Source organism: Sapajus apella, unplaced genomic scaffold (genome assembly GCF_009761245.1).
Source record: "Sapajus apella isolate SASKATOON/1434 unplaced genomic scaffold, GSC_monkey_1.0 scaffold49, whole genome shotgun sequence".
NCBI classification, from domain to species: domain Eukaryota; kingdom Metazoa; phylum Chordata; class Mammalia; order Primates; family Cebidae; genus Sapajus; species Sapajus apella.
In genome coordinates this window covers 3177855-3204059 of record NW_022436989.1, presented here as the reverse complement: position 1 = coordinate 3204059, position 26205 = coordinate 3177855, and the positions used below count along the sequence as shown (strand labels likewise).

Sequence of the window (26205 nt, the reverse complement as noted above, 5' to 3'; positions counted from 1 at the left end):
CATTTCTTAAGAGAAGACATACAAATGGCCAACAGGTACATGAAAAGGTGTTCAGCATCATGGATCATCAGAGAAATGCAAATCAAAACTGCAATGAGATTGTCGTCTCAACCCAGTGAAAATGGCTTTTATCCAAAAATCAGTCAATAACACATACTGGTGAGGATGCAGAGAAAAGGGAACCCTCGGTGGGAATGTAAATTAATACAACCACTGTAGAGAACTGTTTGGAGTTTCCTCAAAAAACTAAAAATTGAACTGCTGTGCAATCTAGCACCTGTAGTACTGGGTATTTATCCAAAAGATAGGAATTCGGTATATCAAAGAGATATGTATCCAAGCTCCCATGTTTACTGCAGCGGTACTCACAGCAGTCAAGAGTTGGAAGAAACCTAAGTGTCCACCAACAGACAAACGAATAAAGGAAACGTGGCACATATACAGAATGGAGTACTAGTCAGCCATGAAGAAGAATGAGGTCCTGCCATTTGCAACAACATGGATAGAACTCCAGGTCATTGTGTTAAGTGAAATTAACAAGGCACAGAAAAACAAATTTTACATGTTTTCACTTATTTCTGGAAAAGCTAAACGTTAAAACAGTTGGCCCAATGGAGATGGAGGGTAGAAGGGTGGTTACCAGAGGCTGGGAAGGGTCATGGGGGTGGGGTAGTGGGGATGGTCAATGGGAATAAGAATATAGTTAAAATGAATTAGATCTAATATTTGGTAGCAGAAAAGGGTAGTTACAGTCAACAATAAGTTATTGTACATTGAAAAATAAGCATCTAATTGGATCATTTGCAACACAAAGAAAGGATACATGCATGAGGTGATGGATGCCCCCGTTACCAGATGTGGTGATTGCACATTATATGCCCGGCTCAAAGTGTCTCGTGTACCACATAAATATATAACCCACTGTGTACCCACAGGCATTAAAAAATTAAAGATTAAAATTAATTTACGAATGGGGTCCTTTTTCTCCCATTATTTTTTGCCTTTAGTCATATTTTTATTTAATCATAACATTCCTACAGCGACCATGAAAAAATACAGCAACTAATGGATTAGCAACGTCCAGCAGCAGCATGGTTCTCAGATACAGCTTTTTACCCCTTTGCACCTCCAGGCATGAGCGAACGGTGTGCTGCCCAGATAACGCAGTTCAGAGGAAGGTGCAGCTCTTGCCGGAGAGTAAAGCCCTTCAGCTGTGTAGTGGGTTTACCTGCAGTGTGTCTTCAGGCTTCTCCCAGTGCTGCTTTATCTCCGCCGTGGAGCCAATAGGACGTCATCAGTAACATTCGATGGTGAAGGCGCTTCTCATCTGTGCCATTTAGGAGTCGACTCTGATACAGAGCAGCTGCTGGGCGAACCAAAGATGGCTTTCGTGATATTTACGGCTTATTGGTTGCATAGTTCTTTGTATATGATTATCATTCGGTAAATACTGACGGACTGAGTTTCCCGGAACGCTGAGCTTAGTTTTCAGCCGCTTCCAGCATTCTTTCTGTGTCTGTGGAGGGAGGTGCAGGAGGCAGGGGAAGCGGCCCATGATAGTGCTGTGTTCTGCTGGTAGCAGTTGTTATTGTTACTGTTAGGCAAAGACCCCTCCAGGTTATAGGAACGGAGAAGCCATCTTTATATAATGTCCCTTTTGTATCCTAATTCTGCCATGACCTAACTCACTGTACTGAGACATTTTCCCCCTAGAATATGGAGGTATGTTGCTAAGCAACCAGATCAGCCATTGGTAAGCGCTTCTGTATAATATGATGTGATTTGAGTCACATACAAAATATGTAAATGTTTTTTCTCTTCATTATTAGATAAATGATTATCATTTGGTTTTATTTTGCTCAAATAAAATAAAATAACTGCTTTCATTTACCAACATTAACAGGATGTCGTAGAAAGGCCTTGGATGTAGAGGACAGAAAACATGAATCCAAGTCCCAGGCATTAGAGTCAGTAGTCCTGTGACCATGGCTGAAATCAGGTCACATGCCAGGCCTTCCCTTTTTCTCTTTAAACCTGTAACGTGTGGTACAAAGACCCTCTCTGCTGGCCTCGCAGGGCCAGGTTAAGGATGGATGTGATGATGTGTAGAAAACGTTTTAGAAAAAAAAAAAAAAATCCAAGGTCTAAGCATTGTCTAGAATTCCAGGCTACTTAATCCTGGGACTCCAGGTCTGTATAATTCCAAAGGCTGGATTGATCAAGAACTCTGTCCTTCAGCAAGGCACAGAGCTCTAGGGCACGCCTGTGGCTACAGAAGAAAGTCAGCACGTGGCGTGAACCCTGAATAAGTTAACAGCGCAGTGATGGTGGACAGACAGAAGCAAAAGGCCACGTGTAAAGCACCATCTCATGAAGCATTGAAACGTAAGACAGATAACCTCAAGACCAACTGCAGGCCAGGTGCAGCGGCTCACACCTGTCATTCCTGCACTGTGGGCGGCTGAGACGAGGTGATCACTTGGGGCGAGGAGTTCAAGACGATCCTAAGCAACACAGTGAGACCCTGTCTCTACAGGAAATAAGTTTTTTAATCAGTCAGGCATGGTGGTGCACACCTGTAGTCCTAGCCACTCTCTAGGATCACTTGAGCCCAGAAGTTTGAGGCTGCAGGCTGTGATTGTGCCACTGCAGTCCAGCATGGTGACAGAGCAAGACCCTGTCTTTAAGAAAAAAACAAAACATAACAAAACAACTGCTATAGGACTTCCAGGGAAAGGACAATGATTCATGAGGACTGAAGTCATCGATGAGGGCAATTCTTACAAGTCCTTGAAGCATGGGGGAATTTTTAAGGGTAAATTCACAGCGATTATTCCATTGGCTAACATTGTGCATTAACATGCAAATATCAATCCATTTCCAAATTATAACAGTGCCCTATTTTAACACGATATTGTTTGAGGCTAATGGTCACCATGTTTTTGCCTCTTAGCAGTAAACATTTTATTTGAAGAAATGTCATGAATTATCTTCCTGCACTAATGAAATAGACAATTTACATTAAAAAAAAAAAAAAACCCAGAACCCATATGCTTTTCAGTCTTTTGAGACATGGAAATGACCTCCTGACAGCCAATTAGAAAATACATGGGTGGAGGAGGATGCTTTTATTCCCGGTATGGAGAAGTTCCAGAGGCACTAGCATGCTTCATGGCTGTGCCCGGATACTTTTAAGCAGGTGCTACTTCACAAGAAAGCATTACCAGCGTTTGTCACATGTGGATGAATATCCTCACTGCTTCTGGTTGCTCTGCCTCAGAACATGGGATCTTGTTACCTATCCCTGCTGTTTATAAGCTGTTTTATTATCTTCTCCCCGTGTCATTGACCGGATGGCTTTTCTAGGGGCTGCTGTGATCTGTCATGTCATTGCTCGTTATCAGAGAGCCTTAATCCTCAGGACATTGAAATGTTTTTATAATGACACGTGAGCCATGGCAGCCATGGCAGCCTGGATTGCCCTTTGCGTGCTGACGGGAAACTGTGCATCTGCCACCCCCGTCCCAGGTCGGGACCCTTTCTGTCCAGTAGGTGCAGTGGCTCTGACAGTCTCACAGTTTTTCAGCGGATATCGCACCCACCCGTTACCTGGTTTGGGTTCAGTAGAGCTCAAATAACCTCTTATGTTTATAAACATTTTAGCCACCTATTTGGGCTTCCCACACTTGAGCACCCCTCAGACAAGATGAGATATTCTTAGGATAGGGTTAGGGACACACAGTATTCCTAAAATTTTAAAGGGATAGAGGTCCTTAACAATGACCAATGTATTGCCTGATTTTTTTGTCTGTTCCCTGAGGAAAGTTCTATTTGTCATGTAGCCAATAATTTTTAAAAGATTGCTAGGTAAATGTGTTAGTAATCTTTAGACACTGAGGATAGCAGATTTCAATTTAATTCCCATGAGATGTGCTTAGAATGAGTTTTTCATTTAAACACCCTGCAATTCTGACATGCCAGGGTAATAATTTAACAAATAGTCTATTACACAATTACAAAAGAAAAAGGTCAAAATCAAGTTCCCCCTCTAATGTATGTAATTGAGACCTAAGACTTTTCTGACATTTAAACCCGTTGAATCCATCAGATAAGTATGGATCTCATTTTTTTAGGTTTGGGTAGATCTGGCCAATGAGAACAAGGAACCACCCTATGTGAAGGTCATTTCAGTTCTAAACTGACCCTTGAATTCAGATGATGTCTTACTGATGTGTTAGGAGAATTGTGTTTCGTCTGGAGAGAAAGGACTGGCACAGAGGGAAGGACGGAGCTCCCTGGGTTACATTCTAGCCAAGGACAGGCTATTGCTCTTCTCCTCATGGCCTGATAATGCTCAGTGTGGCACCACTTTTTTTTTTTTTTTTTTTGGCAGAGTCTCGCTCTGTCACCCAGGCTGGAGTGCAGTGGTGCGATCTCGGCTCACTGCACCCTCCGCCTCCCGGGTTCAAGCAGCTCTCCTGCTTCAGCCTCCTGAGTAGCTGGGATTACAGATGTGCACCACCACGCCCAGCTAGATTTTATATTTTTAGTAGAGACGGGGTTTCACCGTGTTGGTCAGGCTGGTCTTGAGCTCCTGACCTCAGGTGATCCACCCACCTCAACCTCCCAAAGTTCTGGGGTTACAGGCGTGAGCCACTGCGCCTGGCCAAAGAATTATATATAAAGCATTCTGTACAGTTGTCATTATATACTGTAATGTAGCTTCATTCCTTCTGTCTGAACAATGTGGATTTTAGAATTACCAAATATAAACACTATTCAAATGTGTAGATTTGGAGGTGCAGTACATCAGGGAGCACAAATACACATTTCTTTTTAATCATCTCTGCATTGTATTTTCAGAATACACACGATTCATTTAAATCCTGGTGTCTTTAAATGATTAAGGATTTACATACACGTGGTATTTTCCACAGGGAAATTCTAAGGTTATTTGGGTGTGATTCTGACCTCAGGTGATCTGCCCGCCTTGGCCGTCCAGAGTGTTGGGATTACAGGCGTGAGCCATCGTGCCCGGCCCACTTTATTTATTTATTTTTTTAGTAGGTGTTTGGTAAATATTGATTTCATCCTGCTAGAGAGACTTTTTCCTTGAACTAAGGCACAGATAACTATTTGAAACTAATGAATGTTTAAAGATGTATGCTGGGAGAAAGAGCTTTAGGAAATGTAGTGTACTATTCTTGATAAGAACAAGATAAGTAAATATTGCTTGTTTTTAAGTTAATTTTTTTGCTACTTGAAATCTTGTAAAACAACCCATTCGTCTGTTTTTTTTTCTTCCTATGAAAGAAAGAACTTATTAGGCATTAATTACAGAAAATTTACTTCTAGTCAAAATATCTTTCCACAACCTCCACCTCCCAAGTGCAAGCGGGTCTCCCACCCAGCCACCTGAGTAGCTGGGATTACAGGCATGTGCCACCATGCCTGGCTAAGTTTTGGATTTTAGTCGAGATGGGGTCTCACCATGGTGGCTAGGCTGGTCTTGAACTCCTGACCTCAAGTAATCTGCCCACTTCAGCCTCCCGAAGTGCTGAGATTACAGGCATGAGCCATTGAGCCCAGGTGTCTTTACCTTTCCAATTCTTTCATGACTGTCTCTCCTTTCTGTCTCTAAATAGTACAATTATACATGAATGATTTCTAAACCTTAACCTTCCCTATCTGTGTGTCATTGAAGTGCTGTATGAAAAGAACTAAAGCTGCTGAGCTCTAAGAAATTGGAATATATCAAATAAAGATCAAACAGCTGGTTATAATGATGTCAAATTTAAAATAAGATGCCATTATAGAATCTATGGCTATGAAAACATGATTTATATTAATTTTTAGTCATCTGAAAATTCTCTGATACACAAATTCTAAAAAAATAATTGTATATGTATTCTCAAGATGGTTTCCTCTATTACTGTTTTTCTGCCCTGAAGCCAACAGAGGCATTCCTAAATGGAGTAGAGATTCCAGGAGTCCTTGCAGAATCTCTGTACTGGAAACCATTCAGGTTTCACACTGCATGTGTTCCTCTCCCTGATATTCCCAGTAAATGGGTTTCCACCCACCATTCGGATACTTTCGGTGACAAAAGACACGCATTATTTTATGAAACTAACTCATCACTAGTGGGTTACTCCAATTTTTGGAAAAATGTCCCTTCTACTTATCAAGTAAAAATGCCTTTACATTTCACCTACTGCTTTGCTACAGTGTTATGTAGATTTAATCCCTATTCAGATATATTGCAGTAAAACACAGGCACATAGACCTAGATTCTGTCTCAGCTCCACTACTTATTATTTATTATATTCTTTTGCAGGATCATTGATTAGTGTACTAAACGCTTTAAATGTGCTGTCATTAAATTCTTGTGAAAGTCTAAAAAAGCAGGTATTACTTTTGCTTTCTCTTACTATGCGGAAACTGAGGCTTGATAATAATATTTACAATGGTCATGATGATGATGGGAACATTGTCATGTACCAACTGTGTCCAGGCGCTGTGCCTAGCCCTTTTATAAACATTACCGGAATTTAGGTAACTTGCCTAAATTATTACCTGCCTACTGTCCAGGAAGCCAGATATTCACACAAGGTCAGAAAAGACTTGAGATTTAACTCCCTCAAGCTTCATTTGTTTGTCTGTTAAGTGGGGACACCATTGTTCTCCTCACAAAGGCCTGTGAGATTCACAAAATGGCTTATGAAAGTATCTGGTATCCTTGCTTGAAAAATACTTCCACATGTCATTTATTCATTTCTTTAGAGACAGTTTTTTTTGAAAGACTCCTTCCTTCCTCTTTCTCCAGGTTTCTATTCTCTAGGCTAAATATTCCCAGTTCCTTTAGTTTTCATTTGTTCATTCAGAACATACTTATGAGCTCTCTTCCTTGCTAAAATTCACATTCTAGAGGGGAAACAGATAGTAAGCAATAAACATGGCAACTAAGCAAAGCCTCTGCTCTGTCACAAAATACTGAGTGTCACCGTTGTGGAAATGAGGAGTCTGGGAGTGAGTGGTGTTTTATTTACTGTGGCTGGGTGACACATCACCCCCAAAACTTAGTGGCTAAAAGCAACAGTGATCATTTATCATCTCTTATGGTTTCTGGGGGTCTAAAATTCAGATAAGACTTACTGGGTGTGATTTATCTCTGCTCCATGATGTCTGGGACCTCAAGCAGAAGACTTGAAGGATGGCATCTAGAATCATCTAAAGGCTCATTTCTTCATATGTCTAGCAGTTGATACTGGCTACCTCCCGGGATCCTCAGCTCTTTTCCACGTGACCCTCTCCATGTGACCTAGGCTTCCAGCATGGAAGCTGCATTCCCAGAGTGAGTGTCCCAAGACAGAGAGTCAGGTAGAGGCCATTATTGCCTTTTGTATCCTAAGCTCAGAAATTTTACAGCATCACTTCCATCGCATTCTGTTGGCCAGGGCAGTTTCAAAATTTTGCTTGGGTTCAAGAAGGAACCTAGGCCCCCACCTCTCAAGGGAAGAGTATCAGTGTCAGGTTGTAAGAAGTCCATGTGGGAGACACACTGATGCCACCATCTTTGGAAAGTACTGTCCACCATGATGGGCAAGGTAGGTTCGTTGATAAAGTAACATTTGAGCAAAGATTTTTTTTTTTTTTTTTTTTTTTTTTTGAGACAGAGTCTCACTCTGTCACCAGGCTGGAGTGCAATGGTGCAATCTTGGCTTACTGCAACCTCTGCCTTCCAGGTTCAAGCGATTCTCCTGCCTCAGCCTCCCGAGTAGGTGGGATTACAGGCGTGCGCCACCACACCTGGCTAATTTTTCTATTTTTAGTAGAGTTTCACCATATTGGCCAGGGTTTCACCATAGTGGCCAGGCTGGTCTTGGACTCCTGACCTTGTGATCTGCTTGCATCGGCCTCCCAAAGTGCTGGGATTACAGGTGTGAGCCACTGCGCCTGGCCTGAGCAAAGATTTAAAGGAGATGAGGGAGGGAGCCATATGCCTGTCTCCGTCTGGGCAGAGCACTCCAGGTTGAGGCAGCAGCCTGTGCAAAGGCCCTGAGACGGGTATTGGACCCAGAGTATTCGGAGTATGACTGAAGCAGAATAGTCAAAGAAGAGAGTGGTAGGAGAGGTGTCCTGAGGGGTATGGGGAGGGGCAGACAGCGTCAGGCCTGATGGGCCACAGCAAGCACTTTGGGTTTACTCCGAGTGATAGGAGAGTCAAATGCAGCGCCCTGAGCAGACTTAAATTCTAAAGAGGTACTCTGGCCCCTCTGTGAACAGGTAGGTGGGGAGCAGGTGCAGAGGATGGGGACAAGTTAGGAGACTTGCAGCAATCCAGCGAGAGAAGTCTGTGGCTCTGACCAAGCTGACCAAGCTGCTGGTAAAGGTGGCGAGAGGTAGCTGGATCGTGGATCTACTCTGAAGTTTTAACAACAAAACTTCCTGATGGATTAGACGTGTGAGAAGGGAGCGCAACCTCAGAGAAGTCATTGGAAGGATGGACCTGCCATTTTCTGATACAGGAAAGGCTGAATGCCTAACAGCTTTGCAGGAAAAAAATCAGGACCTTGGTTTTAGAGATGTTTATTAGATAAACAAGTGGAATTGTTAAGGAGGTAATTAGATACATAAATGTGGACTTTCAGAGAGGGATCTAAGCTGGAAATAAAATAAGAATTGATTAATCACAGACATTAAGGATGTTATTTAAATCATGATCCTGGAAGGAAGCACGGAGGGGTTGAGGGCAGCAGTGCAGAGGATGAGGACGGAGCCCTGAGCCCGTCAGTAAGAGGCTGGGTGGAAGAGGCGGAACCAGCAAAGGAGACTGGAAAGGAATGGGCAGGTGTCCTCGAAGCCTAGTAGAAGGGCATCACGGAGGAAGGGTGTACTCAGTGCTCTGGCAGGCCGAGACGGGGCTGAGAACCATTGCACTGAGCAGCCGTGGTTGTTATCGGTAACCCAGACGAGGGCGGTTTCCGATGAGCATGGGACACACGGATGAGGCAGTGACTCATGGATGACGGAAGGAGAAGGGCTGGAGAGCGCGAGCACAGAAAACACCTGCCCTGAGTTTTGCTGTCCAGATGGGCAAGGAAGTAGAATAGCAGCTGCTGGGGAAGAAGAATCAGGAGAAGGATTTGTGTTTTACTTTTTTTAAGATGAGAGAAATAACGACATGTCTGTGTGCCATTGGGAAGCAGAGTGAAAGTTTGGTTATAGGAGGCAGGCAGGAGGGCAGCCTTGGAGGGGTATCTCGGGGTGTGCTTTAATTTCAGGAATCCTCGCTTTCTCCTCAGCAGGGGATGTGTGGGGTGGACAGGGGTGGCAGAGATTAGAAAAAGGAAGAAGGCTTCAGGCTCCTGCCCGTTCTGAGCTGCCCTTCAGCGTCACTCCCTTCCTCCGTCTGTTTCTCCATGTAGAGTGGGATGCCAGCAGGAAGGGACTGGGAGCCGTAGCCGCCGCCTGGTCCCTTTTCCACTGTAAAAAGCAATCCTGAGTGTAGATGGATAAACACCGCCTTTGAGTTCCCAGCAGATCGCCATCCTCTTTCCTCTTCTAGCCCTCTGAGACACAGGCAGGCTGGCTGGAGAGCAGGGAGGGATGGCAGAGCAGAGGTGCGCGTAGGTGTCGAAGGCCATGTGATGCCCCGTGCCGATGACTGGCCTGGGCTGAGTCACTGTTCATTTAGGGAGAGAATCTCAAAAGGAAGGAAAGCTGCCAAGGGAAGCCTCAGACTGGTCACTGGATAATTCCATTCACCCTTAATTTTGGAAAGAAAGTGCCAGGAAGAGTAGCAGTGAAATAGAAAAGAAGGATTTCTAGTTGTTTCTTTTCACTGATTGAAAACAGAAAGCATCCAGTGCCTTCCCTTCACCGTCATCCTACGGTAGGGTGACGTAGGGCATCTTCTCATCAAAATTGGTAATTCCTCACTTAGCTCAGCCCTCTGTATTTCACTCTTGTGAAACAGATTTTCAGTTTTATGATGAGAAAATGCAAGCATTGAAATGGCAACACCATTTGCCATATTTGTGTGGTGGCAATTTTGTAACTCGGGATTTGGCAAAAGCATGGTACTTACTGATACAGAATCAAAACCAACTATCTCAGACCATGAAAAGAGACTGGGATGCAGGAGGGGCGGAGGTGCACACAGTGACGCTTTGGTCTTTCTGGCCTGCCTCTCCTGCGATGTGTTGTGCAGTGGTAAGAACACTGGATGACTTGTGAGGTTCTAATCAGTAGGATAAAGTCAGGGGTGTCCTTTCCTTTTAAGCAGCAGCTCACACGTTTCAAACATTTGATGAGGAAATTGGAATTCTTAGAACAAGAATATAGTGTGTAAACATCAAGAATTAATCCAGAAATGAGCGTATTACAGACTGTGAAATGCCTTTGTCTCACACGCCCCTTGCCCTGTTTTCTTCCTTTTTTCTGCAAAAAGATGATTATGTTTTGTTTTGCTTTTTCTTTTGAGACAAAGTATGCCTCTGTCGCCCAGGCCGGAGTGCAGTGGCACCATCTCAGCTCACTGTGACCTCTGCCTGCCAAGTTCAAGCAATTCTCCTGCCTCAGCTTCCCGAGTAGCTGCAATTATAGGCATGTACCACCACGCCTGGCTAATTTTTGTATCTTTAGTAGAGATGGGGTTTCCCCTTGTTGGCCATGCTGGTCTCGAACTGCTGACCTCATGTGATCCACCTGCCTCAGCCTCCCAAAGTGCTGGGATTACAGGTGTGAACCACCATGCTGGGCAAGATTATCATGGTTTTGTTTGTTTGTTTGTTTTTTGAGATGGAGTCTCGCTCCGTCACCCAGGCTGAAGTGCAGTGGCGCAATCTTGGCACACTGCAACCTCCACCTCCCTGGATAAAGCACTTCAGCCTCCCGAGTAGCTGGGCCTGCAGACACCTGCCATCGCGCCCAGCTCATTTTTGCATTTTTAATAGAGATAGGGTTTCACCTTGTTGGTCAGGCTGATCTGGAACTCCTGACCTCAGATGAGCTGCCTGCCTCCACCTCCCAAAGTGCTGGGATTACGGGTGTGAGCCACTGTGCCCGGCCAAGATGCTCATGTTTTCAGTGTTACAGGATACTTGAAATGATGGATGATGTCATGTGAACAGCGTGTGTTACTAATGATGCTGGTAGCCTTCCCTCCTGCCGTTCCATCTCCACCCTCTGTGCCCGTTCACGCCTTGACCCCCTTACTCTTTGCACTTGCCTGTGAATTGCGTTTTGTATTTAAAGACCTCTGTGCACAATATCCTGTTATCTACGTGGACAGCCCATGGTCTCAGCGCCCCGCACCGTGGCTGGAGTTCACCTTCTGATTTGCTCTTATATTTCTAAAACCAGTTTGATTTTCCCTGGGGAGCCGGGGCTTGCGTTTTCCTTCCAGTGCCCCGTGCATAACATGCCTTGACTGGCCTCCACATGGTTCTTCATCAGACTGGTTTGGATTTTACAAGGTGTCAGAGTTTTTTAATGAGCTCATGAGGTCTCTTGCACTTGAGTTTATGCCAGAGAAGCTGTGGAGTGATTAACTTAATGGGTGCTGTTTATCCCCACAGATGCCCAGCACTGTTCCTGCTGCAGCTGAATGTTGGTGGATAACAAACAATTCTTTGTAAATTGTGATTGCAGAATCCTGCCATTTTATGTTTTTGGTTTTTTTTTTTCTTTTGCTGTATAAATGATTGGGAAGCTCGTTAAGTTCACTCTGTTATAGTAAGGCACTGCTATAGAGGACACTGAGCATGAGGAGAGAAGAAATGATTAAGGCCTCAGTGGGAACTAGGGGTTTTTTAAGAGAAAGAAAATGGGTTGGGCATGGTGGCTTACGCTTGTAATCCCAGCGCTTTGGGAGGCCAAGGCAGGCAGATCACCTGAGGTTGAGAGTTCAAGACCAGCCTGACCAACATGGAGAAACCCCATCTCTACTGAAAATACAAAATTAGTTGGGCGTGGTGGTGCATGTCTATAATCCCAGCTACTCGGGAGACTGAGGCAGGAGAATCACTTGAACCTGGGAGGTGGAGGTTGCAGTGAGCTGAGATCCCGCCATTGCACTCCAGCCTGGGCAACAAGAGCGAAACTCAGTCTCAAAAAAAAAAAAAAAAAAAAAGGAAAGAAAGAAAAGGAAGTAACCCTGGCATACCTGCCTGATTATATAATAATTTTCCTCCTTACTGCTTCTTTTTTATGTTTTCGCCTCCAGAGCTGCCCAGAAGTTAAATCTGTCTTCTAAAAAGAAGAAGCACCGGCCTTCCGCTTCCTCTGCTGCTGAGCCCCCGCTCTTCGCCACCAGCTTCAGTGGGATTCTGCAAACCTCCCCTCCCCCAGCCCCGCCCTGTCTGCTGAGAGCTGTCAACAAGGTGAAGGACACCCCGGGCCTGGGCAAGGTAGGCACCATCCGCCGTCCCTGCCATTTGCCCAGGGTGCCAGGTTCTGGATCAGGTTTCAGAAAGAAGAAAATGAGGGCTCCGATGTGTTAAAATAAGACGGTGCCGGGGAGAAAAGGAAGCAACGTGAAATTCATTTGAAAGTCCTGTAAAATTGTCATTGGTTGCATACACTAAGCAGTAAACTAAGACATTCAAACTATAAGAGGCCTGATTTGCTTATGGTGGGAAAAAACAGCTGTGCTGTGTTTGACAGAGTCGTAGTCATTTAAAGAAAAGACACAAACGATGGAGGCAGAGGCAGGGGACCGAGGGACGCCGTAGCACCAGGCAGAGAAATGAGATGTCATGATGCCTCGTCATTTCCCTGGGACACTTTGGGTTTCTTCCTCGCCTTCAGAGAAGCCGTGACTCTGAGCTAGGCCACCACGGGGATTTGTGAGGAACGCTGGCCAGGAAGCGCAGTTTCAAATCGTCACAAATACTTAGAAAGAGCTGTAGAATCACGTTTGCAAGATGTTGCTCAGCTGCACTTGGGATAATGTATTTTTAAGTGTCATTTCTAAATTCTTTCTCCCTTCTGAGCGAAGCGTGTGGGTGAAGTCATTTACGGTGAATGAATAAGCTGGGACTTACACAAACATGGAGCTAAAGAAAGAGGCGGCGGGTTTTTAGATTTTTATCAAAAGTGTGAGTGGTGCACACGCTCTCACTGATCCTTTGCAGACTTCACGTGACTCCGACCCTGAGCTCTGTCTGTGAACTTGCCAGTCTTGCCGAAGGGAGCAACGACTAACCTGCGCAGATTGGGATTTTGCTTGTTCAGATCACTAACTGCCAGTCCCCTGGGTACCGAAACACGGCCGCGCCTGGGTTTCTGGTCCTCAGGAGGCCTCCCAGTCTCTCTGGAGTTTCCCCTTACGCCCTCTGCCCCTCTTCCGTTTTCTTTTCTCCTTTCCCAGCTTCTCACGTTAATCTCACCACCTTGTTGGAAAGGCATTAACTTCTTGTGGTTCTTTTCCCCAAGAAGAGTTTAAATTTCAAGATTGCATTGAATAGGCTGGACACAGTGGTCACACCTGTAATCCCAGGGCTTTGGGAGGCCACAGCAAGAGGAGCACTTGAGGCCAGGAGTTCGAGACTAGCCTGGGTAACATAGCAAGACCCTGTCTCTACAAAACAATTTAAAAGCCAGCCAGGCACAACGGCAGATGCCTGTAGTCCCAGCTACTCAGGAGGCTAGGGAGAGAGGAGCACTTGAGGCCAGGAGTTTGAGGCTGCAGTGAGCAATGATCGTGCCACTGCATTCCAGCCTGGGCCACAGAGTGTCTGTTTTTTAAAACATCGTACATTGAACACAGCAATGCTGCCTCTGATGGGAAGCGTCCAGCCCTGGAGTTTTCCATGGTGGTGGGCAGGGCAGACAGTTTACAGCTGACAGCTTTCCCAGGCCCAGCGGGTAAGTAAGACCAAGGAGTCAGGGCAGGGCCTGGGCTGTCTGCAGGGGCTGCCCTGGCATCAGTGGACATGGAGGCAGGTGAAAAACACAGTGTGGACCAGAACTCCTGTCTGGGAGAGGACTCACTCAGTGGGTGAAAGCCCCCAAGGAGGGGCCATGGTACCCCCCAGGGCACCCAGGTGTGATTGTGGATGGTTGATACACTGTCTTCTAAGAGGGCTGGGTCCAAGTAATTGCTGGGATCTTCTATTCTTTTTGAAATTTTAAATTTGTAATTGTGGTAAGATACAGATAACATAAGCCGTACCACTTGAACTGCTTGTAAGTGTACCTGGGCTCTTGGTTTGGAACTTCGGTGCCGGAGCTGAATGGCCCTGGACAAAGTGAAATGAAGCTGTCAGTGCGGCCACCTTCCTCTCTTGTGCTCTAAGCAACACCTCACTTCTCTTCTGAATAAGTGTGAGCAAATATTTCAGTGATGGCCCCTTGAAAAGGTGCCAGATTATTAGCAAACGTGGGGTACTCATGTACCCCAACAAAGCCCTGTCCAGGGCACCTCAAAATGAACCACATCAGAAACTGTCCCCCCACATCTACAGGACTGGCCCTGTCCGTGTTTCCTGAAAGGGTTGATGTGGATGCATGTTCTGGGGCCTGGGCCCCAAGCCCAAAGCTCTGACCTCTCCTCCACTGCCCCAGCACCCTCCCTGGAATTCTGAGACGAGGACATCAGGGTGCCAAGGCCAGGGACCACCGCAGCAGAAAGAGCGTCCCAGCCAGCAGGATGACCCAGCACTGACACAAAAACCGTTTGGAGGGCAAAGGACACCGGGCCGATCTTGATTTCATGATGTGCCGTATAGTGACCACATACACACGCACATCGCGAAATCAGGAACTTATGGTGAAGAGAGTTATGCTTGTTAGTTTAAGTTTGCAAACCACACATTTTTTATTTTAATTAAAGATATCCCTCTCATTCACTTGCAATCCAAAATGCAATCAAAGCCTTGAGTTCATCCACAGGACTGTGTCCTGGAGCGGGGCCTCGGCCTGCGGTCACAGAAGATAATAGAAGGTATGACTTCCATCTGACCGGTGGCCAGATGGCGGCAGCTGAGTCCAACCTCCTGTCCTGCTCAGGCTTCTGGAGGGTGAGGGACAGTGAGGGGGAGGAGGTGACATTTGGAGAGAATGTGTACCATGACTGAAACAGGAAGTGACCGAGACCCTGCCTCTTTCTGCACGGAGTGCTCCTGTGCTGTCAGCAGGCTCTGACTGCCCTACCATATGGGTGCCAAACTGCCGGGCCTTAGCTAAGGTCTGTCTTCTCCGACTCCTGCTTCTTCCACCTCCACTGATACCTCACCATCATTTAGAACAGCAGTTCTTTTTAGCCATGTAGAAAAATTTCCATCAATTTATCTCTGTTGCATAATTTATATTTTAATATCTCCAAGAAATACAGTGGAGTTTAATATAGAACATAAATAATTGGCGCTATATATAAATCGGTGGGTTTGAGGCAGACAAGTTTGATTGAATTCCCAAAAGCAAGCTGATTGATGATTTAAACCTGACCTGGAGCCTCCTAGAGTGGTGGCAGGGGAGCGGGAATCGCCACTGCTTGAGATGGCCCTGAAGGTGGGAGGCTTCTCCCAGCCCAGCCCCGCCTCTCCGGCCTCAGCCACCCACCGCCTCCCTCTGGAAACCTGGGAGGTCTTCCTCAATGGGAAGGGATTGTATGCGTTTATTCAGAGCAACTTCTTATTTAGCAAATAAGAAAACTGAGGCCCAGTGAGGGTCACAGTTTCCCAGTGACTCCAGAAGCCGGGCAAGAAGTCAGGGCCTTGAAGCCATTTCCCTCAGGCTGTCACGAGACAAACATGACCCTTGACGATTTGGGGTGGAGGCAAGAGTGTCCTAAAACCAGAACAGTAGCAAGACGCCGCTGGGAAGCAGTTGCCTTGATCCAGTGGGTGAAGACATACTTTTCCGAGCCAGGGTTGGGAGAGGACGGGGAATAACAGTCAAGAATACACAGACAGAGGGAGAAGGGAGGCTCGCCATCCCATCCCGTCCCTCCTTCCCGCCCCCCGCTGTTGCCAGCAGCAACCCCACTGCCCAGCCACCACCAGGGAGTCATTGCTGGCCATTGAGCGCTTCTTGAGGCAAAAGCCTTTCTAGAGGCCATGGTGATGGGAGAAATAGAGGTGACTTCCGCGTACTTAGAGCTGAAGCGTGCGCAAGCACACACACACACGCGCGCACACACGCACACACACACGCACACACACGCGCGCACACACGCACACACACACGCACACACACACGCGCGCACACGCGCGCACACACACGCACACACGCACACACACACACGCGCACACACACACGCACACACGCACACACACACGCGCAACACCTCAGGGCCCTCTGCCCCTACAGCATTTCCTCATACACAGCAAATACTTTTTTCTTTTTCTTTTTTTTGAGACAGTCTCCCTCTGTCGCCCAGGCTGGAGTGCAATAGCGCAATCTCAGCTCCCTGCAACCTCCGCCTCCCTGGTTCAAGCGATAGATATTCCTGCCTCAGCCTCCTGAGGTTAGCTGGGATGACAGGCATGCTGCCACCACACCTGGCTAATTTTTGTATTTTTAGTAGAGACAGAGTTTTACTATGTTGGCCAGGCTGGTCTTGAACTCCTGACTTCCAGTGATCCACCTACCTCAGCCTCCCAAAGTGCTAAGATTACAGGCATGAACCACTGTGCCTGGTTCACAGCAAATATTTATTAAGCGCCTACTATGTGTCAGGTAGTATGCTGAGCAGCAGGCTTAGGTTTGCAGTAATGGGCAAGGCAGAGTGCCTGTTCTTATGGCATTTATAGCTTAGTGCTTTATCCCAGTCACTCATAAATCTCACCAATCTGGGCCAATACGAAGGACAGTCAGGATTATAGGCTTAAAGTGATTCTGTCTCACTTGCAAGTTACATAGAGAAATTATGCTACTGAGTAGTCTTATATTCTTCACAAACAGATAAAGATGATTAGTGGATCAAAGCAGCTTACTCCCATGTATATTTCACTGCTTTGGCTTATATGTAAATGATGCTTCTAATGTGTTTGAAAACGGTTCCTTGTCTTAAGTCAGCAAACGTTCTTCACGAAATTTGTTTGCACAATTAATTAACATCCACGTTGAGGGTTCATTTGTTGGTATGTCACAGCTTAATGTCAGAGCTTTTTGTCTTGGATTACATGTTTCCAGAGCCAAGCATCCTTCTGTTTGATTTGCTACATATGTGGCTCTGCAGCCGCACCATGGAGGCATCGACATTTTAAAAAGTGAGAACGGTCACAGTGACAGTCACATGAGATTCATGACAGCCTGTAGGTTGGTTGGTTCTCCTCTTCCCAGAAGAATACCCGAAGGAAAATACATGAAGCAGGAAGGGAAAAGGAGCCGTCTCTCTCTTCATATCACCAGGGATGCCTCAAAAGAACAGCTGTGATCAGTGCCTACCCCTCTTCCCCCCAGTGGGTGATACCAGAAAATTCTTGTAGGTGAATCCTAGCATCAAGAGTGTTCTCTAGACCCTAGAATTTGGAAGGATCATAAAAAGTTGAATGGAGCAAACAGGAAGATGAATCGTGGAAAGTGAAGCTGGGAATAAGTCAAGGGGGGCTTAGCACACTCTAAGGACCTGCTGTCTCCCAGGTGCTGCAGAAGTGCCACTGAAGGCCAGGACGCAGGAGCTGGTTGAGTGCTCTGGCACAGTGAGGGGAAGATAGAGCCTGGTCTCCACAAACTCTAAACTCCCATGGAAATATCTGATGGACATTCAACCTCAGCCACCACTCCTGTGCCATAAATGCTGCTTTCAACCTTAGGATGGCTGCCTAGCCTCGTCTGGGCAGACGGGCCGTGGGGCACCTGTAATCCCAGCTACTCAGCAGGCTGAGGCAGGAGAATTGCCTGAACCCAGGAGGCAGAGGTTGCGGTGAGCCGAGATCGCGCCATTGCACTCCACCCTGGGTAACGAGCGAAACTCCATCTCAAAAAAAAAAATAAAAACAGTACATGCCCATCACCTCCCGTGCCCATCACCTCCCATGCCCATCACCTCCCGTGCCCATCCATCTGGGTGTTTTTGAAGTGCTTCATGAAGATTTCTCCTCTGAGCAGTACAGCCTCAAAGCAGGCAATTTGGCAGGCTTATCAGAATTGCAATTTAGAAACGGACTCGAATGTCTGGCCAGATTATCTTTCTTATGCAATAAAGATGGGAGCCATTATTTTCTGTCCTCCTCAACCCTTAACTTTAAGTAATCTGGTTTTTTTGTTTGTTTGTTTGTTTTGGAGACAGAATCTTGCTCTCTTGTCCAGGCTGGAGTGCAGTGGTGCGATCTTGGCTCACTGCAACCTCCACCTCCCAGGTTCAAGTGATTCTCCTGCCTCAGCTTCCAGAGTAGATGGGACTACAGGCATGTGCCACCACGCCCAGCTAATTTTTTGTATTTTTAGTAGAGATGGGGTTTCACTGTGTAAGCCAGGATGGTCTTGATCTCCTGACCTCATGATCTGCCCACCTCGGCCTCCCAAAGTGCTGGGATTACAGGCATGAGCATGGTGCCTGACCAATTTTACGTAATTTGCCTCTTATTCAGCACTATTTTTCAAACCTGGTGCCAACATATTTTGGCATCTATTAAAGCTTATATTTGCTAATCTGTCCACAGACATATATACACACTTACACACTATATTTCATGTCATTAGGTCCTTTATTCTCTAGATTTAGCTTAACTCTAAGCTCTCCTTTGTTTGGTGTGGAAACTAAACATAGAAAAGAAAAATAAAACACCATGTGTGTTTTTAGTAGAGACCCTTTTCCTGTACAGATTTATTAGCATTTTTAGGGTAGAAGCCATTCAGTTAGTAAATCCTTGTGACATTGCATGGAAGAGAAAGACGAGATTTCTATTCTGTTTACATTCTGCTTGTAAGAAGAGGAAAACAAGATTTTAAAATTAGATTAAAGTACTGTTTTTGAAAAGGCACTCTGTAGCTTTCACTCACTTAGTCAACAAGCAGAAACAGGAGGTGATACCAGAATATATCCGGTGGAAAATCTCATGCTTTTCAGCCCACCAAGGTGCGGTTTATTTACACAACACACAAACTGTCCAGTCCCTCCTTATTACTGCTGCCCTTCCTCATCCTGAGGCATGACCAAGAAGAGAAAAGATTGGAGCCAGAATGAACATCTTTATTTCACGTATGCATGAAGAACTCAAGTGTGATGGAGAATCCTAGACCCTACTACATTCACAACTCCAGCCTTAAACAGTGAAGTTGGGAAGAGCAAACTGTGGGTTCTCTTATTTTGGTGCGCCGATGGGGGAGAAACAGCATAGATAATACCTGTTCATCACTATAGCTCGCCTGGTAGCTTTGTAAATTAAATTGTTAGCTCGTCTGGGAAATTAACTCATGTGACCTTACACTGCCTAGTTACAGGGACCCTTCTGCGCTCGGTCGGTTTTGATTGAGTCTCCTAAGCTTATGTAGAGTTGGTGGTGGTGGTTTCCCTTTCTTCCTTTATTTCTTATTTGGACCCTTCCTTCTACTTATATCTCAAGAGAAAGGCGGCTTTGGAAAAATATTCTGACTCATTAATCTTCGCCGTTTCTCTTTTCCCACGGATGTGGATTTTGCCAGCCTCTGCGCCGTGCATACGCAGTATGCTGCTCGTGCCACCCCAGGCGCCCAGAGCTCAGGAAGCGCAGGGGGCGCTGCTGGCAGGGCCATGCTATTTCGGGGACAAATCTGAAAGACCTCGGTCACAGGCGCTTTCTGCTATGCCATGCCACTGCTGAACTTAGCAGCCCTCATTCTTTCAGAGTGGGAACTGTTTGGAGAATGTTCTTCATTAGAGGTTACTGGACAGGAAAACCAAGGCAAGGATCTGTATAAAGAAAGCAAGCACTGGGCGCGGTGGCTCACGCCTGTCATCCCAGCACCTTGGGAGGCTGATGCGCGTGGATCACTTGAGGTCAGAAGTTTGAGACCAGCCTGGCCAACATGGCGAAACCCTGTCTCTACTAAAAATACAAAAATTAGCTGGGCATGGTAGTGGGCACCTGTAATCCCAGCTACTCGGGAGGCTGAGGCAGGAGAATCTCTTGAACCCGGGAGATGGAGGTTGCAGTGAGCTGAGATCACCCCACTGTACTCCAGCCGGGGCAACAGGGTGAGACCCCATCTCAAAAAACAAATCGGGAGGCTGAGGCAGGAGAATAGCTTGAACCTGGGAGGCGGAGGTTGCAGCGAGCTGAGATCGCCCCACGACACTCTAGCCTGGATGACAGAGCAAGACTCCAACTCAAAAAAAAAAAAAAAATGTAAAGCCATTTTCATTCTTCATTATTAACATGATTACATTTACTTCTTCTGATGAGGGTGTCTGGATGTCATTTTCTGTTGTCTTCATTATCAAATGGAGGACTAGAAGGGGTACGCAGCACATTTCAGTTGAATTAGATCAGATTTCGGATAGGATGGCTTATCACTGCATATAAGATACTCATTTTCTGGCTTTCCTGGCCAGAGATGTCTGCACAGAGCAAAGTGGATGAAAGGACCTGGGGTGAGCAGGGAGGACTGGTTTGGTCCTGTAGCCCAGAGTTTCCAATCTTACATCGTAGGTCTGTACAGGTAGAGGAACAGAATTTTGCATCCACTTTTTCCATGGAGATCCTGCATTTTTTTTTTTTTTTCTTTGAGATGGAGTGTTACTCTGTCTCCCAGACTGGAGTGCAATGGCATGCTCTCTGCTCACTGCAACCTCCACCTCCCAGGTTCAAGCGATTCTCCTGCCTCAGCCTCCTGAGTAGCTGGAATTACAGGTGCCCCTCACCACACCTGGCTAATTTTTATATTTTTAGTAGAGATGGGGTTTTGCCATCTTGGCCAGGCAGGTCTTGAACTCCTGACTTCATGATCCACCTGACTCAGCCTCCCAAAGTGCTGGGATTACAGGCCCTAGCCACCGTGCTTGGCAGAGATCCTGCATTTCTTACTTCTCTGAACTCCCCCTGCCTGCTTCCTATGAGTAGACAGGGTCTTCTGAAAACCTTCTTGTTTAAGTGTCAGGGACATGATGCCTTCCAGGCACTGATACGTGTAAATACACCACACAAGATATAGCAGTGGGCACGCGAGAAATCAGCCCTTATGTTTCTAGTGAAATGTTTCAGTTTCCCTCACCAGGTTAGCTTCTTGGGAGGAGGAAACATGTTCTTTTCCTCTTTGTTCCTCTTTGTACCCCTTCAGTACCAGCTCAATGCCAGAAGGATACTCAACGTGGTTGAACTTTTAAAAAAAATTCTATCTAGTCCTTGTGAGGTCTTGATGGGGCACTGAGCACTGTGTGGGGTCCACCCCAAAAGAGGCAGCTGTGAAAATGATGCAGACACAGTGAAAACACGGAAGCGACCAGGACCCAGTAGTCCTTGGCTCCACTTACTCTTCCCAGAGTGCGAGATGTCCCCGGGTTTTACATCAGGAAGAAGAGGATGCTTCATGCCACACACTGGCAAATAGGAAACAGCGTCCACACCCCTCATGAAGGAATTTTCTTAAAGACCGTCTTGTCCTGTCCTCTCATTTTCCACACGAGGAAACTGAGGCCCAGCGAGAGGCACTAACTTGTCAACCCACTTATGTGGCAGAAGACAAACGTTTGAACTTTTGAATGTAAAAGATGGTTCGTTGTGGAAAACTGTAAATCAGAATTTGAATAAGAGATTCTTATTGTTTCCCCCCATTCTGCAACTTTTTTTTTTTTTTTTTTGGAGTGCATTGGCGCAGTCTCAGCACATTGCAACCTCCGCCTCCCTTGTTCATGTGATTCTCCTGCCTCAGCCTCCGGAGTAGCTGGGATTACAGGCATGCGCCACTATGCCCAGCTCATTTTTTGTATTTTTGGTAGAGACGAGGTTTCACTATGTTGGCCAGGCTGGTCTCAAACTTCCAACTTCAGTTGATTCACCCGCCTTGGTCTCCCAAAGTGCTGGGATAACAGGTGTGAGCCACCACACCCAGCCCATTTTGCAACTTTTGATCTCAATTTTTGGCTCTACTTTAAAGCATTAAATGGAGATGGTAGGCTTGTATATGTGTGTGTATAAGTGAGGAGGAGGAGGAGAGAGAAGTTTTATAAGGGGCCTTTTTTAAAGCTAGCAACCTTTGTCATAATTGGGGGACAGGCTTGGTGCCTCCTGGAGTACCTGTATTTCCTAATTAGCATCCTGATTTATGGAATAAAAACATGAGATAAAATGAGGGAATTCTCTCTGGAATAAATGCCACTGTCTCAATTAACCAAAGGGCAATAAGATGGATTATATGCCAAAACAGGGCTTTTCATCAGTCTTTGTTCCAAAACCACATTTTAGTTAAGCTCAGCACAATTAGACAATTACTGAAATCAGGAGAATGGAAATAGGTATATTTTAAGTTAACGTTCCAGCATTTTATCTTTCCATGTCTTTCTCTTGCTAATGGATGAAAGGAAAGTTAATCATGATGTGTTATAACTATCCCATTAAAATGGGATTGATAGAAATATTTTATATTAAAAAAATGGTGAGTCCAAACCGCTGAGTTAATTAGGAAGTTTTCCTTTGTGCCTGAAACAGAATAGGAAATGCTGTTCTTGCCTACTGAATGACTTCTATTGAATAGAAAATACTTGAATCCCTTCTAGAAATGCTTCACTGAACTGAAATGTATTATCATGGAGGGGGAGAATAATTCTGATACATTCTTTTTTTTTTTTTTTTTTGAGACAGTCTTGCTCTGTCGCCTAGGCTATACTGCAATGGCACGATCTCAGCTCACTGCAACCTCTGCCTCCTGGGTACAAGCAATTCTCCTGCCTCAGCCTCCTGAGTAGCTGGGACCACAGGCCCACAACACCACCCCTGGCTAATTTTGTATTTTTAGTAGAGATGTGTTTCACCACATTGGCCAGGTTGGTCTCGAACCCCTGACCTCAAGTGATCCAACTGCCTTGGAAAAATAACCAAAAGTAAGACAATTACAGTAGCACTGAGAGAGTGCTACAGACAGATTTCCTGCCAGTCTCTTTTCCTCAGTCTGCCTCTGTGTTCTGTGCCACAACCAGTGATTCAGATATCAGTTTTGTCCACTTGTAACTCACTTGAGGTCTGTTAACCAACAACAGTGAACGTTGGGTGGAATCATTAGTGGAGCTCTGTTCCAGCTGTAGCTAATAAAGTCATTTTCTCGCTGAAACCAGTGATGTACAATTGGTCTGCTTTCCAGGGCTGGCTTCTTCAGTTTCCACTGAGTTCTTTCCTCCTGGAGTGTGAGATCACAATGGCATGCCTTACAGAAGAGTGCTCTTGCCTGTCCCATCCTGGGTGCGCCCAGCTAACCCTGGCTCTCCACCAGCACCCTGCCATCAGTGCTCAGCTGCCCCCTTCCCGAGCAGCAGCGCCTGCCCTGCATTTAGGACCCTTTCGGTACTTTGAAAGCCCACAGCGCAACGGTTAGGCTGGAGCAGCTCGGGCCAGCCTGGGGCAAAAGGCAGAGAACTGGGACCACGTAGTGAGTTTGGTTCAGCCAGTACTGGTGGAGGAGCTGCTGGGGAAGTGGCGTGTATGTCCTGGGGTCTGAAGCAAGAATGGGATCAGGCAGTGTGGAACCAATTTGTAAACTCCTAACGCACTCACAATCATTAGTAAATAAGTTGCTACAAGCTCTTTTTTTGTCAGCCTCAAAACGGAAAGCCCAGAAGAGTTTAAACGATGGAAACTCTCAGGTTTTTTTTTTTTTTTTTTTTTTTTTTTTGAGACAGAGTCTCACTCTTGTCACCCAGGCTGGAGTGCAGTGGCGCGATCTCAGCTCACTGCAACCTCTGCCTCCCATGTTCAAGCGATTCTCCTGCCTCAGCCTCCAGGGTAGCTGGGACTACAGGCACCTGCCACCATGCCCAGCTCATTTTTGTATTTTTAGTAGAGATGGAGTTTCACCATGTTGGCCAGGATGGTCTCCGACTCTTGACCTTGTGATTCACCTGCCTCAGCCTCCCAAAGTGCTGGGATTACAGGCGTGAGCCACTGTGCCCAGACTAACTTTCAGGTTTTTTACAGGAAAAAGGAGAATCTTGTTTTCCCCAAAGGTTATTTCCTTCAGCCGCGTGACCACATGCCCCTCTCCCTCAAGTCTGGGAAGCAAGACAAACGGCCTCCGGAATGCCTTAGCTCATGATGAGCTGAGGGACAGTCATTTTTGACTCATTGTCATGCATTTGATCTGCTCCTTGTTCTATGGGTATGTATAATTTTAGACAGGGTCTTACTTCATCACCCCGACTGGAGTGCAGTGGCCCATCACAGCTCACTGCAGCCTCAACTTCCTGAGCTCAGGTGATCCTCCCACCTCAGCCTCTCACGTAGCTGGGGCCACAGACACACACCACAATGCCCTGCTAATTTTTTCGTATTTTTTGTAGATACGGGGTTTCACCATGTGGGCCAGGCTGGTCTCAAACTCCTGGGCTCAAGTAATCTACCTGCCTTGGCCTCCCAAAGTGTTGGGATTACAAACATGAGCCACTGCACATGGCCTGTTTTACACATTTTAAGAAAATATTTTATCATACTTGCACAAGAAGATTTTCAGTGAAGGACAATGTTTGAAAATCCAATCAGCAAGATACTCACTGGGAGGCATTTTTATAGAAACCTGTGAAAGCTAATCATAGGAAACTGGAGAAACAGGAGCAGGGTTTGCAGCTCGGCCTTTCCCTCCCCTGCTCCCCATTCTATAAAAAGTGAAAAGGTGGCACAGGATGGTGGACAGCACAGTCCCTACATGATCTTTTCCCTGCGTCGTTTACACAGCGCCTGTTAGTCCGTCTGGTCATCGTTGATTCATTTGTAAGGCCTGTGTCATGTATCTTCTAGGTGCTAGTTACTTTGGGGATGCCCACTGAGTTAAAAATGGTCTCTATCCTTAAGGATTCAGAAAGAGTTAAAAATCATTCTTTAGGTAGATAGCTCAACTAAAAGTCCCTGTTATGATTGTCATCACTCTGGCGTCTCACGGCAGATAGGGCTGAGATTTGTCCCCGGTCACCGGCCTCCTGGTGAGCCTCCTCGCTCGCCCTTGTTTTTGCCGAGCAGCCTCCGTGCTGCATTGTGAGGACAGCTGAGAGCACAGCAGTCAGGGAAGGCTGTACCTGCGTTTTCATTTCAATGCTTCGATGCGCTCCACGCGGTCATCCTGCAGTCCGTTCGTAAGCATGAGTCACAATGGCATGTAAAACATGCGCTCAGACAGACCCTTCTCCAAGAACGCACACATCCCTTGCTTCTGGATGGAATTCCCCTGAATGCATGTGATGAGGAAGTTGGGCTTTCCCTCTCTGTGCCGAGCTGAAGCACAGGGCTTTGTTCAAGGTCTTATAGAAAGTCGTCTGCCATTCCGGGTCACGCTCTTCATCACAGGCAACACCTGCGCATTCTTTGTTTTGCTTTTACCATGGAGGGAGAAACTTCCTATCTTTCAAAATTCCAGTGTTTCCTAGTCTCCTTTGAAAGTACCCCTGTTAAGGTAGGAAAGAAGCACCAGGAATAGGCGAGATTCTTGGATAATGTGAGTCCTGGAAGGTGGCGTGTTCTGGAATGGGGATGGGAGGAGGGGAATGAAGGAGACGGAAGGGATTTCTTTTAGTTTCAAGCAATAGAAATTCAAACTGTGGTATTTCATGGAACCAGACCGTGAGAAGCTCATGAATGCCTGGGATCTACCGAGTGCTCCAGGAACTAGGGACTCCTGAGGGGAAACAGCAGCTGTTACCTGGAGGCTGGTCACTGGCAGCCTTGCGTTTCAGGAGCAGGACATCCATCCTGGGTACTGCAAAGACTCTTGATTCTTAGAAAAGTAGGGTCCTGGCATCAGAGCTGTGGCGGCATGGAACAGATAACTGCTGAGACACAGGGCCAGTGGCTAATCAACTGCAGCCTCTTAGGTTTCTTTTTGGAGGACTGGAGTGACTCTCAGACTCAGTAGGGGACTGAGCCTGGATAAGCCCACGGACACCCTGCCTCTATTCCAACTGAGATTATTCACCCATGCCTGTTTAGCTGGGGTGGGGTAAATAATCTCGGCTGGAATAGAGGCAAGGTTAGAATACACTGAGGGCAATGGAGAGCAAGAATATGGCCCTCCCCATTTCATATGGCTCCCCCGTTTCATATGGCTCCCCCGTTTCATATGGCTCCCCCGTTTCATATG

At 46.2% G+C, this 26205-nt stretch overlaps 1 protein-coding gene across 2 annotated transcripts in view; it reads left to right on the top strand.

The window, feature by feature from the left end:
• The window catches only part of KIF26B (kinesin family member 26B), a 557329-nt gene that overhangs the window by 375458 nt on the left and 155666 nt on the right, over window positions 1-26205 (top strand). For both annotated transcript variants that reach the window (XM_032242194.1, XM_032242195.1), the window contains one exon: window positions 12230-12413. In XM_032242194.1, the coding sequence (XP_032098085.1) occupies window positions 12230-12413 (184 nt within the window). The remainder of the gene's footprint in view (window positions 1-12229; window positions 12414-26205) is intronic.